This window comes from Musa acuminata, chromosome BXJ2-6, assembly GCF_036884655.1.
Source record: "Musa acuminata AAA Group cultivar baxijiao chromosome BXJ2-6, Cavendish_Baxijiao_AAA, whole genome shotgun sequence".
NCBI classification, from domain to species: Eukaryota; Viridiplantae; Streptophyta; class Magnoliopsida; order Zingiberales; family Musaceae; genus Musa; species Musa acuminata.
The window spans coordinates 11,741,371-11,756,717 of record NC_088343.1 but is presented as its reverse complement, the minus strand read 5'-3'; the positions used below and the strand labels follow the sequence as shown (position 1 = coordinate 11,756,717).

Below are 15,347 nucleotides of genomic sequence, written 5' to 3'. Positions count from 1 at the left end.
TATCACATTGCTCTTATCTTATTCTTTTCATACGTTCAATCATCTATTAAATTTTTACTAAATTAATAGTTATAAAAAAAAAGAGACGAGAGATGAGGGTGATCGTGATAGTGATTGTAATGAAAAAAATAAGATAGAAGGAAAAGATACTAATATGTAATGAGTGATGGCATCAAGAGATGTTGCGGTCATGGCAATGAATACGAAGAAATTTAAAAAGAAGAAAAAAGGGAAAACAAAAGTGATGGGGGCCTCATAATAATACCAATACAACTAATAATGACAATAGACGAATGACAATCATAATAACGAAGAAAAAAAAACGAGACATGATAAGGATGACAATAGTTATAATGAGCGAAAGGTAAGGGTAACTTTATTTTTAAAAAATAAGAGATATTCTACAAAAATAAATCAATAAGAGATACTAAAAAAAATAAATTTTATTTTTTTATAATATATTTTATTAAAAATTATTTTAGTATTTTCATTTAAATCTTAATTTATGCTAACTCGACCCTCTCTCCTGCCTATCATACTCACTTTCTTTCTCTTTCGTAGTTACTTTTTAATTATTATCATCTATCGTTGCCGTCTTTTTTTTTAATTTCATAATTTCTACCGTCTATTTCATTAAGCATAAAATAAATTTTTATTCCTTAATAATTCAAAACGAACAGAGCGGATCCGCACCCAAGTAACTATTTAGAGATGTACATGCAAGAAATACGAAAACTGGGTGTTCGTCTGATGCTCCTGTCAGAGAGTATCATACGAATCACCCAACACCAACACAAACACATATGTTGTCGTCGAACAACTCGATCCCGCTTTCCAACCAGACATGTACTAACATCATCCGCCTGACAACTTGCGACCAACCACGACTATTTTACTCATTCATGTGCGGCAAAACGATAAGAACAATTTTGAAGGGTCCTACCTCGGTGCGGATCCTCTCCGTTTTAATCTTTAAAACGAATCATCCAAATCAAACATTTACCGTACGATTCTAGTTTTCATATCACAACCGTCCATTGGTCCTCGCCTGGAGGCTTTACTGGCCACTCCGATTGGATTAGATTCAAACCAGAGGATTCCAATATTCGGATCGCAGCCGTCCATCGATCTAAGTCTTTTATCCTGACCATCCATTTAGACGCCTCCGTGAACGTTATCGGCGCCCGCCGCTTTTAAAGCAGGTGGTTTGCGTCGATTGGAACGGATGGCAAAGATGCGAGGGAGCGCCAATGGACGTCTGAGATTTTAGACTCGGAGCCGAATTATTTTTGTTCGGATTGGAGGGGATCCTAAACTTACAATTGGCAGGGACGACCGACGCACGGCGCGGGCCCCTCGCGACGAACATTAATGACAGCAGCTACGATTTCTCCCGTAAAGAAGACCGCCTTTTTTGATTTCTTGCCTTCATCGCGACTGCGACGCACAAACCGAACGACAACGGCTTCCCCTCGTTGTTCTCCTTCCTCCCTCCCTCCTCGGCCCCCCAACATCCGTGGATCCAGATCCAGCTGCGCGTCACGTTCCAATTCCAAAGAGATCTCGAGAACTCCTCTTCGATCTCGTTCGCACCTTCTTGCGATCGATCAAGATCCAAGAATTCGATCTCATTGGGGCCGTTTCCTTCTTGGTCTCGCTTTCTTGGATCGGTTTCCGCCAGAGTCCGGGGAGATTTGATGGGCAGATGCTGATTTGAGGTCAAGAATTGATCAAGAACCGATGGCCGAGGGCGATCACGGAGCGAAGAAGGATGTCGGAGCGGCGGGAACGAAGGTTGACGAGGATCGGACCGAGACCGAAGGGCAGGTGCTCCACAAGGACCTATATATCTCCAACCGGTGCCGCGGCGACGGCATCGAGCGGTCGAGCTGCTCGGTCGATGGATCTTGCGACGGCGGTATGCCGGAAGAGGCCGAGAATGTCGAGTCGCCATTGATCCATGGGGAGGGATTGAACAATAATGTAGCCGTCGAGCCTAAGACCCAGATATCGCCCTACTTTCGCCAGAGGACCGCGGTTGTTGGTGCCGAGGGGAACCCGAACGGTAACAAGTACGTTCCCATCGACGTGGTGAATGGTCTGCATCCGAGCCAGTCGATTTTGAAGCTCGAAGAATTAGAAAGGGCTGCAGAGAGCACCATCTCCACGGTCGTTGTACTCAAGACATTGTTTTATATTTTGGTCTGGTACACATTCAGCACTTGTTTGACATTGTGAGTATTTAGATGCTTCGAATTGTACGTTCTTTATATGCTTGCTCTTATTAATTTGATTGCTAATTGTTAATAGACTGTTTTTGTATGGTTTCTCTTGTATAGGTACAATAAGACACTTTTAGGGGATAAGTTAGGGAAGTTTCCAGCACCATTATTGATGAACACATTTCATTTTGCATTGCAAGCTATTTTATCAAAAATAGTGGTGTGCATACAGTCTCGGAAAGGTGATGTTGGCATTAAAATGACATGGAAGGATTACTTCATTAAAGGTAGCTGTCTTACCATTAATTTCTTCCTCAGACCAGTTTCGACACCTTGGCAGATCAGTTTGAAATAACTTTAAATATCAATTCCATAATCCACATCCTGCAATATGTTAACATGTTATTGCTGTTTTTGTGCCTTAATGGTGTGATGCCATGCATGTTTCTCATATAACAGCGCTTTTTTGGATTTTTTTACTCACTCAGTATTGGTCATGTATCAAGTCATCCTACGGGTTGCTACTTGTATGCCAAACTTGCATCATTCTACTGTAGCATATGCAGTTCCTACTCCTTACACAATATGACAATAATATATGCGAAATTTGAGAATTCTTTTACCATTTACGTCCGCAAATACTCTAAAATTTGCACAGCCTTATTCGTTTTACTTGTAAAGATGAGTTAATGGATATAATTTAAGTGAGAAATCAAGGTGTATCTAACAGTTTGGAATATGGAATTTTTATAAGTTGGATGATCCATAACTTTGGTACAATAATGTGACTGCCAGCATTTCTAATTTCTATTAACAATTATTGTTATTGTAACTTCTCAGATTCTGATTTACAATCTTTATATGCATCTAGGAATCCTAATACCTGTCTTTTAATCAGCAGTATGTATGAGTCATCGATACTGGGTTTTTTCAATTGTTATGCCATTCCAATTTTTTGATTCCCGATCTTGAAATTCACTGTTACCTCAGAGCTGGTTGTCTCTTTCTATTCTTGTGTTATTATTCATAACTTTATATTACATGCAACTTCTTATGTTTTGACAGCAAGATTATCATTTTACTTTGTAAAATGGATAATATTATCTACTCAAGTGCAGATGGAAAATATTATGTATGTTTGAGAGACACACGTAGCTGGATCTTCATATATTAACAATTGTGTACTAATGCTAGACAAGGGTTTTACTTTTTGCAGTTGTGCCAACAGCTCTTGGAACTGCACTTGACATAAACTTGAGCAATGCTTCTCTTGTTTTCATATCCGTGACATTTGCTACAATGGTTTGTTTTGTTCAAGAGAAACTTCTTGAATCATTGTTTTCTCACACATGCCACTAAAGCTTCTGACACTTTGCCTTTGTTCTGCTTTTGCTGATATCATGCAGTGTAAATCAGCCTCTCCGGTATTTCTTCTGCTTTTTGCATTTGCATTTAGGTAACTCTTTATATTTTTATATACTTGAGTAGTTCTTTTACTTCAATATTTTGTCCTTATTTTCTTCTTTATTATCCATATTTGTACATATGAGATTCACAAATGTATTTTTAATTTTTTTTCTTCATTTCTGAAAATCTAGCAGCATGACTAATATAATTAAGAAACTCATGTCATCCATCCAGCAATATTTTGTACATTTAACTTAGTCTGGGCAATGGAATTCAAGTTGATGCAACATGTTCCAATGATGCATATGAGAAGCTAATCCTCAGCCTAAATCAAATGAATAAAAGATTCTCCACATAACATAATATAGCCTTACTTTCAGGAGCAAATATTAGTAAAAAAATTTGAAAATATAATCTAGGAAAACAAATATTGTTTTTTTTTTTAATTTGGTGTTAAAGATTTAAGTTTTGGTGGCATCTCTATACTCTCTGGTGACTGAAAAGGAGGCTCATGTGGTACTGGCACCTCACCTAGAATCAGACACCTTCATCTAACACGGAGGATTAGTGGGTTGCACCCACTTATAGTGTCGGTCACCCTCATGATTGATATAGTGAAACATTTCCAAAATGTGTGGATTTTAGTCCTTTGGTTTGGCTTGTTATTTATCCAGTTTGACTTAGCTGTTCGGTTCAGGACTCATCTAAAACAAGAAGGACATTTGATTGAGCATGTTCTGGTTCATTTGATTTGACTCAGGAGCCAGGAGTACCAACACAATGCTCTGTTTTCTAGTTCTAAGTCTTGATCACAGTCTAAGATTTAGACCTTGGTTTAGAATCTAAACATACTTGTTTTTAATATTCTCACCGAACAACAACAGGACAAAATGCACCATGAGTCATGCTAAAGCCTAATGGGATAGTAAAGTATCAAAAATGAAATTGGAACAGATGGTTTTGGAGACGTCAACAGGAATTTACAACTTGAAGTGTATTTTGTGCAACTAAACTTTTGGTGTCTGAAAGTGAATTTGTCGGTTGGAGGAGAAGGTGGAGCATGGTGAAGTATCTGTGCTAGATGATGTAGTTTACCTGCATAATATGATCTTTTGCAAATTATGCTAGTAAAGAAATTCAACTATCTTCATTACCATCTTCATTCTACCAGTACAACCTAGAATGTCATGTTACACACGTCTGCATACCTAATAGATTGTGGTCAGACCATTTTCAAGCTTTAGTCTTCTTAAGGAAAATATGGCATTATTAGCCCAAGATTTGTTAGCAGATTCTATAAATGATGCATTTACGAAAATACCTTCAAAACCCAAAAGAAGGAAACTGTAATCTACAGGCTGAAGATGAGGAATAAACCCCTTTGCAAATATTCTTAATTAGAACAAAGGTGCCCTTATAAGATGTATGGCCACCTTGTCATACCAAGGCAAACATTTATTTTCTTCTTTCTTTGACCCATAATGAATACTAGTGATAATAACCAGCATAACCTTGTCCATATGACTGCACAATTGATTAACTCTTTGATTATCAATATTAATTGCTAAATGAGACTAACACTAAAACCAGGACTCTTTTTTGTTTTTCCTTGTCTTCTCATGAACTTATGGTATTTCACATTCTCACAACATCAACATTTATGCTCCAGTGCATTTTAGAATTTTTTTCTTCTGCTATCCCAACACCTTCTTGCTTCCTTAACAAGTGGGACACTTTGATATGTCTCTGGAATAATCTGCATATATTTGAGGTTCTATACTACTCCAAGCCACACCATGGATATTTCCAATTTTCCAGTCAGCAGCTGATGTATGATAGAAATAATAGAAGATAAGAACAATAATTGAAGAAGCTTTATTGTAGAAATGAAATGGCTTTAGCTTGAATCTATTAACATGTTCCCTCTCCTATTTATAGGAATTAGGAGGAAGGATTTCCCTAACAGAATAGAAGATTTTCCTCAACAGAATAGAGAAATTTCCTCATATAGTTAGGAAAATCTTATCTTCTATCATGCCCCCGCAAGATGGTGCTCCTAACAGAATACCGATAGAAGATAAGATTTTCCTAACTATATGAGGAAATTTCTCTATTCTGTTGAGGAAAATCTTCTATTCTGTTAGGGAAATCCTTCCTCCTAATTCCTATAAATAGGAGAGGGAACATGTTAATAGATTCAAGCTAAAGCCATTTCATTTCTACAATAAAGCTTCTTCAATTATTGTTCTTATCTTCTATTATTTCTATCATGGTATCAGAGCCGCTTGCCTAGAGCAAGCTCTCTTCTCGCTGCCAATTCATCATTGGTGTTGCCACTTTGCGCCAACGTACGTTCCCTTCCGCTACGGCATCTCTAGTGTTGCGCTCATCAACACTGTCCCACCTTTCTTCCTCGTTGTAGTTATTTTCCTTCCTCTTTTGCTACAGCTTCCTCTTCTACTACAGCTTCCTCCTCTGTTGCAGTTTCCTCCTTTGCTATAGTAGCAACACTGCAACATTGCTGTAGATTTCTTCTCTACCGTCGCAGCCGTCGTAATCGCAACCACGACCAACGTCGTTGAGAAAAGCGAAGCTTCGCTCTTGCCTTCGGCCAGCGACCAACGTTGCTGAGAAAAGTAAAGCTTCACCCTTCGGCCAGTGACCAACGCCGTTGCATTCCTAAGAGGCTCCGTGGTCAATCCTCATCTTCCTCACCGCGGTAGTCTTTGCTGATCTATCAACATTCGGCAGACTTAAGGAGAATGAAGGGAACGCATGTGCCATCACAACAACAGCAATCGCAGCAGCAGCAGCAGCGATCTACACTTATTTTACTCATGAAGCCTCTTGCTTGTAAACAATTCTTTGCATCAATCCAAGATTGGTATCCTTGTCAGGAGCACCATCTTGCGGGGGCATGATAGAAGATAAGATTTTCCTAACTATATGAGGAAATTTCTCTATTCTGTTGAGGAAAATCTTCTATTCTGTTAGGGAAATCCTTCCTCCTAATTCCTATAAATAGGAGAGGGAACATGTTAATAGATTCAAGCTAAAGCTATTTCATTTCTACAATAAAGCTTCTTCAATTATTGTTCTTATCTTCTATTATTTCTATCAATGTAAGACTACACATCAGAAACTGCCAAAAACAAAGCTCAAGTCTCTGCTAGTGGGGTAGATACATGGATCCTATTTTATCCATTATCTTTGTGATCATTTACATCTTCCCTCGATCTTACTCTATAGTGTCTCTTCTTGCTAATGAAGTTATCGGCGATGATTATCCATTGAGAATCATTGATGATAGGCATTTCATGGTTCTGATGTATAGTGTGGTAGCCAATAAAAAAACACTGTTGTACATGCGTAGGATGATTTCTTAATAATGTGTACATTCATGAATGGTGATTTCATCCATCATAGTTGTACTTCATTTATTCTTAGCTCCTTCTTGGTGTTTAGACTATTCTCGTAAATTCAAGTTCCTTCTGGCATTTGTTTTCATAACGCTGATCATGTTTGCCACAAGGATGTTCATTCTGAAGATAATGTTTTTCCTCCTGCATTTGTTCTCACCTTGTACGTAGGTAGATCCTGATTTCAAGCATATCTTTTGTGATAGCATTTGCTATGCTGAACTTTTGAAGCCATGATGACATGGACACCATCCGTAGAAAAAGAGGAGAAACATTATGAGAAGTAAAGGAAACAGGAACCTTTACTAGTTACTGTAGATTTTTAGTCTGGAAATTTTCCCTCTAAATGTTTTCTTTTCTTGTGATTCTTATCTTTGCTAACCTTTCTGTATCTTCATTGCCAGATGATTTGTTGTGTGAAATAATATTCTGCTCATTGCCAATTTTCTATTGTGTATGTTTGATATATTTTGAAAGTCAGTATGATAATGCTCACACAAAAGTTCTTGGCCTTCTTTCTGTCTTGATATAATAGCAAGGCTTTGTTGGATGCTATGGTGACATACACCCACTGTAATAATATTTATGCCTTCTTGCCCATTATTATATATGTATTTTTCACTTTAGGTTGGAAACTCCGAGTGTTAAGCTTCTGGGCATCATATTAATCATTTCCATTGGAGTTCTGTTAACAGGTATTTTAACTTCATGTATCCAATTATTGTTCTTTTGTCAGGAAAAAATACTATATCTGAGCCTTTCTAAAATTTTAAAAATGAGAAGATCTCATATTTTCAAGAAGTTGCATAAATAAAATTTGCAAATGTTAGCAGTATATATATTAATGCAATATTCTTGTTCGTGCATTTCCTTTGGTGCGCCATCAGAAAAGCATTTGCTAAATTGAAATGTGTAGGTAATCACCTTATAAATTGTCTATTTTGACCAAAGTTCATCATTCGTTAAAAGTATGAGATCTCATTGTTGAAGTAAAGGCACAAAATATACAAATATTATGACAAATATGAGAAATCATGAGCGGTTACCTGTTAATCTTAGAGCTCATGAGACTCAACATGAAGTAGCTGTGTGCATTAGAAGCTAAAACCCTGAGTCAATGTATAGACCTTAAGCTGAATTGTGTTTCATCTGAGCCAAGCTGGCCAATTTTCCACAATGAACATGGTTTCTGTTTTCTGTGTCCTGTTGATACATGTAATTGGAACTCCCATACAACGGGAAAGTGGCCAAAGTATGCAGGTGGTTAAGGCACCAAACTTCACATTGCTTCGCATAGGTTCTCTGTACACTGCAATACCATGGGCACTAGCACTTGTAGGTTCTATGTATACTGTTTCATTTAAACTTACCCATCCAGGAATTTTCCTAAACAAGGCTTGTTTGTTTCATGTTTCCACTGTATGGATATGTATGTGCCTTTTACTGGCATGTTCTAATTTGTGGATTCACCTGCAAACATGAAGGAAACCTATAGATAAACATCCTTGAATTACCAAGTATGTGTCCCCTCTTGTTCCCCTTAACAAAGTATGTGTCCCCTCTTCAGTTTATGTGTTGTGTTCCTAATAGACCATTTTTTCAAGCTTTCTTTAGATTTATAAAGAAAAATGTCTTGTCTTTTCCATGTTTATTGATTGGTGGTTGGCTGCTAATTTATCAAATATGATAATACAGTATGTTCTTTATGTCAGATAATATTTTTAAGCTCTATAATGTGATTGACTAATATGATTTTTGCCAGTTGCCAAGGAGACAGAGTTTGAATTTTGGGGATTTGTCTTTGTCATGTTTGCTGCTGTTATGAGTGGTTTTCGCTGGTCCATGACCCAGATTCTTTTGCAGGTGTGTACATGAATACTTGCTTGAAAATGATTTAAGCGTTTCCATTCAGTGTGAATTTTAACTTGGATAAAAACAGTTAAGGTTCCGTAATTAAATTATTAACGATATTATATGTCAAATGTGATAATTTTTCCTCTTATGCTAACATTTATTATTATTATTATTATTTTGCATGTCATTTCTTGACTCGACATGAAGAAAGAAGCTTATGGTAAGCAGTCCATCCTTCCTCTTTTTAGTGAATTAAGAAAAAGAATTTATAGAACAGTATAGAGTGCTATCTCCATGCACTCACCATGAATCCGATTGGTCTGTCCAGTAATATTTTTACAACATGCTCTCTTTGGTTTCTGCCTGATCGTATTGGAATTTATACTGAATTAAATTGTCTTTTGTTGAGTTAATAATTGCAAAGTTTTTAAGTTGTGAAACTGTTTTTGACAAAACCTTGCTTATATCAATAAAAGTTAGTGTGTTTATTTTGTTCTTATTCAGGTTTAAAGAATCCAATTACTCTGATGAGTTATGTTACTCCTACCATGGTTGTAGCAACTTTGGTTCTCTCTCTTATAATGGATCCTTGGCATGATTTTGACACAAATACATACTTTGATAGTCCATGGCATGTTGCCCGCAGCTGTCTCTTAATGCTAATTGGTGGAGCATTGGCCTTTTTTATGGTATGTGTTGGAAAATGGTTTGTTCTTCTCACTTAATAACAATATCCCTCATTATTGCTGTGTGTTATTTGCAGCGATGGTCTCGTATAACTATCCTATCAGGATCACTTATTCTTATGTACTAATATAAGGGCAGTAAATTGTTGATAATTGCAGGTGTTAACTGAATATATTCTTGTTTCAGCAACCAGTGCTGTAACTGTCTCTATAGCCGGCGTTGTGAAGGAAGCAGTTACTATTGTGGTGAGAGTTGATAATTCAATTCCATCTTTGATTAAATAGCTAATTTTTAGTTAAGTTGGTTCATTATATTAGCATATATTTTTGTTATTTTTTCTTTTTTTAGTTTACCTTATTAAGTGATTTCTTTGTATTTTCTTTTGATGCTATGATGAATCGGCCAATGGTTCTACATGACAATACAGATATGACACACTCCAATCTTTATATCAAGGTCTGCCATACCGGATCGTACTGCCCGGTACGGGCGATACGTACCGGTCTGATAGGCTAGCGGTACGCGGACCACCCGGTACCGGTCTACTGTAGCAGTGCGCTGCACACTGTAGCAGTGCACTGGTGTAGTGCACGGTAGTGGCACAGGCACTGTTGTAAAGCACTGTAGCATTGCAACAGTACAGTACTGTTGTAGTGCACTGTTATAATAATAGTACAGTGCAGCAGTATACTGTAGCAGTACTATAGTACTCGGGCACCTGGGTGTACCGTATTGGTATCGAGCCCAGATCGAAATACCGGTACGGTACGGTATTGCGAACCTTGCTTTATATACTTTCAAGTTAAACATGATGTGGTTAAGGCAACCTTTATCTCAAAGAGGGGACGCTTTCTACTTTTATGCTTACATTAACTTTAATCCTTGTGCACTTCTCCTTTGATTTCATTTTTCAGTAACTAACATCCATTTGAAATTCAATGACCCTCCATCTAAACTAACAGACTACAAAGACATGCCTCATCAAAATCTTGAAATAGCATGCAAAATGAATTAGCACATTTTTTATCAATCTTTGCAAAGGTTATAAACAATGCAAAACCAAAATATTGGAACAAATTCACTTCAAATAAGAACACACAATAGCAACCAGCAGCAATGATAGCACAACTGCAAAATCATTTTTGAAGTAGTATGTCAACGTATTGAAAGCAGCACCACACCCTCATAATGTTTTGGTAGTATAAGTAACTCCACATGGAATTTGACCAAGACTACAAATAATTCCTTTATGGTCCATCAAGAGCATTTGTCTTTAGAAGTAGCACAATGCTAGTTAGTTATTGAATTACCACAGCAATATTGCAGTGGTATTTATCTTATATTAGTTGAATGTTTCTGTAATTAGTGATTGTTTTTGCTATATCTAGAAGTTTATTTATAGAATTTTCTATTCACATCTAATTGCAAAGTGTATGTACTAGTGAAGAACAACATTAAGATTTAACTGTCCACTTTTATGGTCTATCAAGAAATGCTGCTACATATAATATGACTTATAATAACACTCTGAGCAGCTGTGTCCATCTCTTTCAGGTTTATGTATCCCTACTTCTTCATTGACTTTCTTTACTAGCCAACATTGAATTTTCTTAACATACTAAGTACTAACATATCTTTGTTTATTTTTCCCATCAAGTAATTCTTATTGAGTTTCCCTGCAATATTCTCATTTGGCTTCTGGTTCTAACATCACTAGTTTGTAGCTTGGACAAATTGTGTTGTTAATGAATACAGGAGTAATTTTTTATTATACAAAAATTTTCCAGGTTGCCGTGTTTTACTTCCATGACCAGTTCACCTTGTTGAAAGGAATTGGACTTCTTATAATCATTACTGGTGTCAGTTTATTCAACTGGTACAAGTAAGTAAATATTTTTTTCTTTATTTTGTGGTATATGCAATTTTCTGTCTTACAATTGCTAGTGTAGTCCATGGTAATAGTGCAGTTAAAGTTTATGATGATTTCTAGCTGAAACTTGGAGCTGCTGTTGACATTTTTTTCCTGCCATTCATTCCAAAACCTGAATGTAAAACTCTTGAAAATTCCAACTTTGAGCTAATTTCAGCCTTTCTAGGTCATCCATCACCTCTTCATGTGTGTATATAGGTTGTACCAATGTTGACTACTGCATCCATTCTTGGTGTCCATGAATTTGATGACTCGCAGCAATAGGTATTGGCACATGTGATACCTGAAAGGGGGTTGGTATCTTATACGAGAATCATTTGTTCAATTCAGTATGCTGACTCCTTGGTCCTAAAGCAACACTTTTGAGTGTGGAGGTCCATGTTAGTGTTATTGCTTGACCCTGAAGGATAAGAGTATTGGTTATGGACTGTTGAAACATCACTTTTTAAATATTTGTACTCTGACTTGATTACCCTAAAGAAAAATTCAGTGTGTAATTGCCTAAAATAAAAACTAATACACTTCAATTCACTTAGCTCTGGCTGTAGTTTTAATCAGGATTATTGGAAGTATAAGAACTTTAGGCATTGGTTCAAAGACAGATACTTTCATGGCAGCAGCCATTACGCTTAAATTTTCACATGGAAGAGAAAATCTTAGCAGATTCCAGCCATGAGCCAGATATAAAATAGACCACTCCTAGATTGGCCATATGGAGTGCACATTTTAATTTATAATATGGCAATTTATATTGAGTTCTTATCCGAAAATTGTTGGTATCACTAGTTTTTCAAATTTGATATTGCAGATATGAAAAACTGAAGACGGGTCAGCCAAGCGGAAATGAAGAAGCCATTTCTTCAAGTCCCAGTGGAGCAGTAAAATATGTCATCCTTGATGACATGGAACTTCTAGATATTGAAAATTGATTCATGCCAGACACCAGAGATATCCAATTTTGAATTGGTGAGATGCCTCTATTACATATATCTTAACCAACAATTCTTTTCATCTTTGAAGTCTCTTGCTTCAACAATTCAACTTTTACGTATCTTTGTGTGGTTAATATAACTGTTTGATTCATCCTTTAGGTTTCCCTTCCCCTCATAGCATTTGTTGATCTTCATTTGCACTGAATTGCAGGTCTTGTTTGTGAAAATATGTCTTGTCCATTTGATTATCATTCCGAATAAAATATTTCTAGCCGGTAGTCTAATAAATGTGGTGAGGCATGAAAAATAGTTTTTTTTTTTCTCGTGAATCTAGATCCTCAGTTTGTGGTAGGTCTGATATCTGCTTCGACTGACTTTGAATTCCTTCTTCCTACCTCTTCATTGTTCGAACTTTGAAATGCGTTGGACCTTATATTGCTTGTCACTGGAGTATTTATTAAGTCCACAACAAAAGACGGATACAAGCTAAATGCTAATGATGGTTATTTCATATTTTTTATGCCACATAAGATGGTTTAGGGAACTCAAGTTGCAATCCATTTTTCATGCACTATAGTCAATATATATATTTTTGAAAAGTATATAGACTGTACCAATAATCAACTTTCGACATGATCTAAAATGCGGTTGCAACATTAGACTATGTTTCATCAATCAGTATATGACATTTTGATATGAAAGAAAAAAAATATGTTTCTTGAACAATTTATAGAAAATGCCAAATTCTGTGTGGGTGCATATATGTTTAATGATAGCAGAATATGATGGATTGATTTCCATCCATGGATTTCGAACATAGCCTCGTTGAATTGTTTTTGCAGCTTACCACCTATCAAAAAATTGAACAACATAAAACAACCTGACATTAGTTGAAGTGCTAGTACGATTCATCGTGCTTCAACATGCCAGGTTGGCAATCAAGTACTATAAATTGTCTGTTTGACTGGTGTTTGATTTTGAGCTCAGTAATAGTATCATTCATGAGCACCACTGATGTTGGTTTTACAATAGTCTTTAGCAAGAACTGCTACTTGTGACCTAACTTTTTTCATTTATAATTTTGTTTGCTAAGTACGGTTGCTAGTCTTTGTCAACATATTCAGTAAATTATTTTAAAAAATAGTTAATTTGATTAGCACCTAACTTTTATGCAAGTTTTGCTATAATCTGATACCTCTCCCACATGGTGTACAGAGTTATCCACGCCTTTCCAGATTCTTCAGGATCTTCTGGCCTGCAAGTTTGTTGGTTAGTTCATCAAATTGTTTTTATCAAGGAAGTTCTCTTAGACAGCATATGGAACTCCGCCTTGCTGATTGATTCCGATCGCTGCATTTTTTTTTGCCCTAGCATATGGTCGTGCTATTTGGTTGCTTGGTCTGAACTTCCATTCATCTCCTTCAGAGCAAGAAGCTTTAAGTTGATATATTGTCTTATAACTATCTACTTCTCAAGCAACAGAGTCGAAGAAACAACCATGGCCAAGCAAAAGTTGGCCGGTTGATGTATCACAAAATGTGTAAAAAAAAGACTGCCTTTTGACGGTGAAATTTTCTTCCCCAATATGATTCATTTAATTGTACTACAATTAAAGCCCTATTGGCTTGTATTAATAGAAGTGGTTGATTGATCTAAAATGTATAATAAAAACTTTTTTTCAAGTTCTCTAGGGTTGAATATCATATTTTATAAAAAATATTGATGAAGATATGTTATTCCTGTGGACATATATTTTTTGGTAAAATTACATATATTATATATCGGCTTCAAAGTTAATGATTTTGGATTTAAGTTTGTTGTCTATATACCTTATTAATTTGATATCTCCGAACCTAATCATGCACCTTTACCTGATGGCAGTTGATATTAGCATGGCTTTTCTTTTTTTTAATATGAAGATTTACTTAAATCGAGCAGTAGCCACGTTTCAGTCGATCACTGGATCACTGAAGCCTCGTCTTTGGTGCTCGACGCATGACACGTGATCGAAGCACCGAGTTTGTCCGTGGTTGCTACTTGATGGTCGACAGCCGATCGCAGCCGCCAACATTGTCGCCGTCAACAACGACGTCGCACCGTAAACTATCGAGTGTTTAACGCACGTGCTGATCCACTATAATTATGATGTCTAAATGGTTGGGTCGTAATATCGCCTCTAATCCTGCTGATGGATGTACCCGTCCGGCGGACGGGAGGATCAAATCCTCCTCCACTTTCCTCCCTTCTCTCGCCGGCACCGGAGGAGGACGGCTCCCACGTCCTCCACCTCTTTGATCTTTACTGGTTCCACCACCAAATCCTCAGCTCATCACCACCTCCTCCTCCACGGCCGCCACCGGACCCCCTCCACACCTCGCCGATTCAGCCCACTACCCGCACGCCGCTCTTTCACCGCCGCCACCGCCGCTCCCTCAGCGACGAGTCCGTCCACGCCCCCGCCCTCTCCCCCGCCCCCGTCCCCTCCGCCTCCCTCACCATCCGCCCTCCGAAGCTATGCACCATCCTCTCCGGGAAGGAGGCGCCATCGGAGGACCCCTTCGCCGGGGCCGAACCCGTGGCCCCCGCCGCCGGCGGCAGTGAGACAAAGAGCTATGGGAGGTGGGGGCAGAGAGGAGGGAGGCGGAGGAGGAAGAAGAAGGAAAAGAGCAAGAGTTTGACGGATTTGGAATTCGAGGAGCTGAAGGGCTTAGTGGACTTGGGTTTTACGTTCTCCGACGCGGAGACCGATCCCCGGCTGCTGGAAATCGTGCCGGCGCTGCAGAGGCTGGGGCTGGGGAGGAACAGGGCCTCGGAAGAGGAGGCGGCGCCTGCCGCACCAGTCGACGCAGCCGTCTCCCGGCCGTACCTCTCTGAGGCATGGGAGGTGGCGGATGCG

General features: G+C 38.0%; 1 protein-coding gene across 2 annotated transcripts; it reads left to right on the top strand.

Moving 5' to 3' along the window:
• Window positions 1–1,401: 1,401 nt before the first annotated feature.
• On the top strand, window positions 1,402–14,120 carry LOC135614861 (probable sugar phosphate/phosphate translocator At1g06470). 2 transcript variants are annotated; one of them, XR_010487762.1, is made up of 13 exons: window positions 1,402–2,234; window positions 2,340–2,509; window positions 3,439–3,524; window positions 3,629–3,678; window positions 7,676–7,743; window positions 8,811–8,911; window positions 9,110–9,122; window positions 9,407–9,591; window positions 9,748–9,834; window positions 11,377–11,471; window positions 12,328–12,485; window positions 13,667–13,720; window positions 13,823–14,120. XR_010487762.1 is itself a non-coding variant. In XM_065112679.1 (12 exons), the coding sequence occupies exons 1-11, from the start codon at window positions 1,741–1,743 to the stop codon at window positions 12,446–12,448; spliced, it is 1,470 nt and encodes a 489-aa protein (XP_064968751.1). In that variant the 5' UTR covers window positions 1,402–1,740; the 3' UTR covers window positions 12,449–12,485; window positions 13,667–14,119. The 2 variants fall into 2 exon arrangements, 1 of the variants encoding a protein (XP_064968751.1); XM_065112679.1 differs by having other exon boundaries at window positions 13,667–14,119.
• The last annotated feature ends 1,227 nt before the right edge of the window (window positions 14,121–15,347 follow it).

Bases quoted from the DNA above. Each gene is read 5' to 3' on its own strand.
- LOC135614861 (XM_065112679.1), top strand. From the start codon at position 1,741: ATGGCCGAGGGCGATCACGGAGCGAAGAAGGATGTCGGAGCGGCGGGA. The intron at 3,525-3,628 runs GTTTGTTTTGTT...GATATCATGCAG, and splicing joins CCGTGACATTTGCTACAATG to TGTAAATCAGCCTCTCCGGT. The intron at 3,679-7,675 runs GTAACTCTTTAT...TTTTCACTTTAG, and splicing joins CTTTTTGCATTTGCATTTAG to GTTGGAAACTCCGAGTGTTA.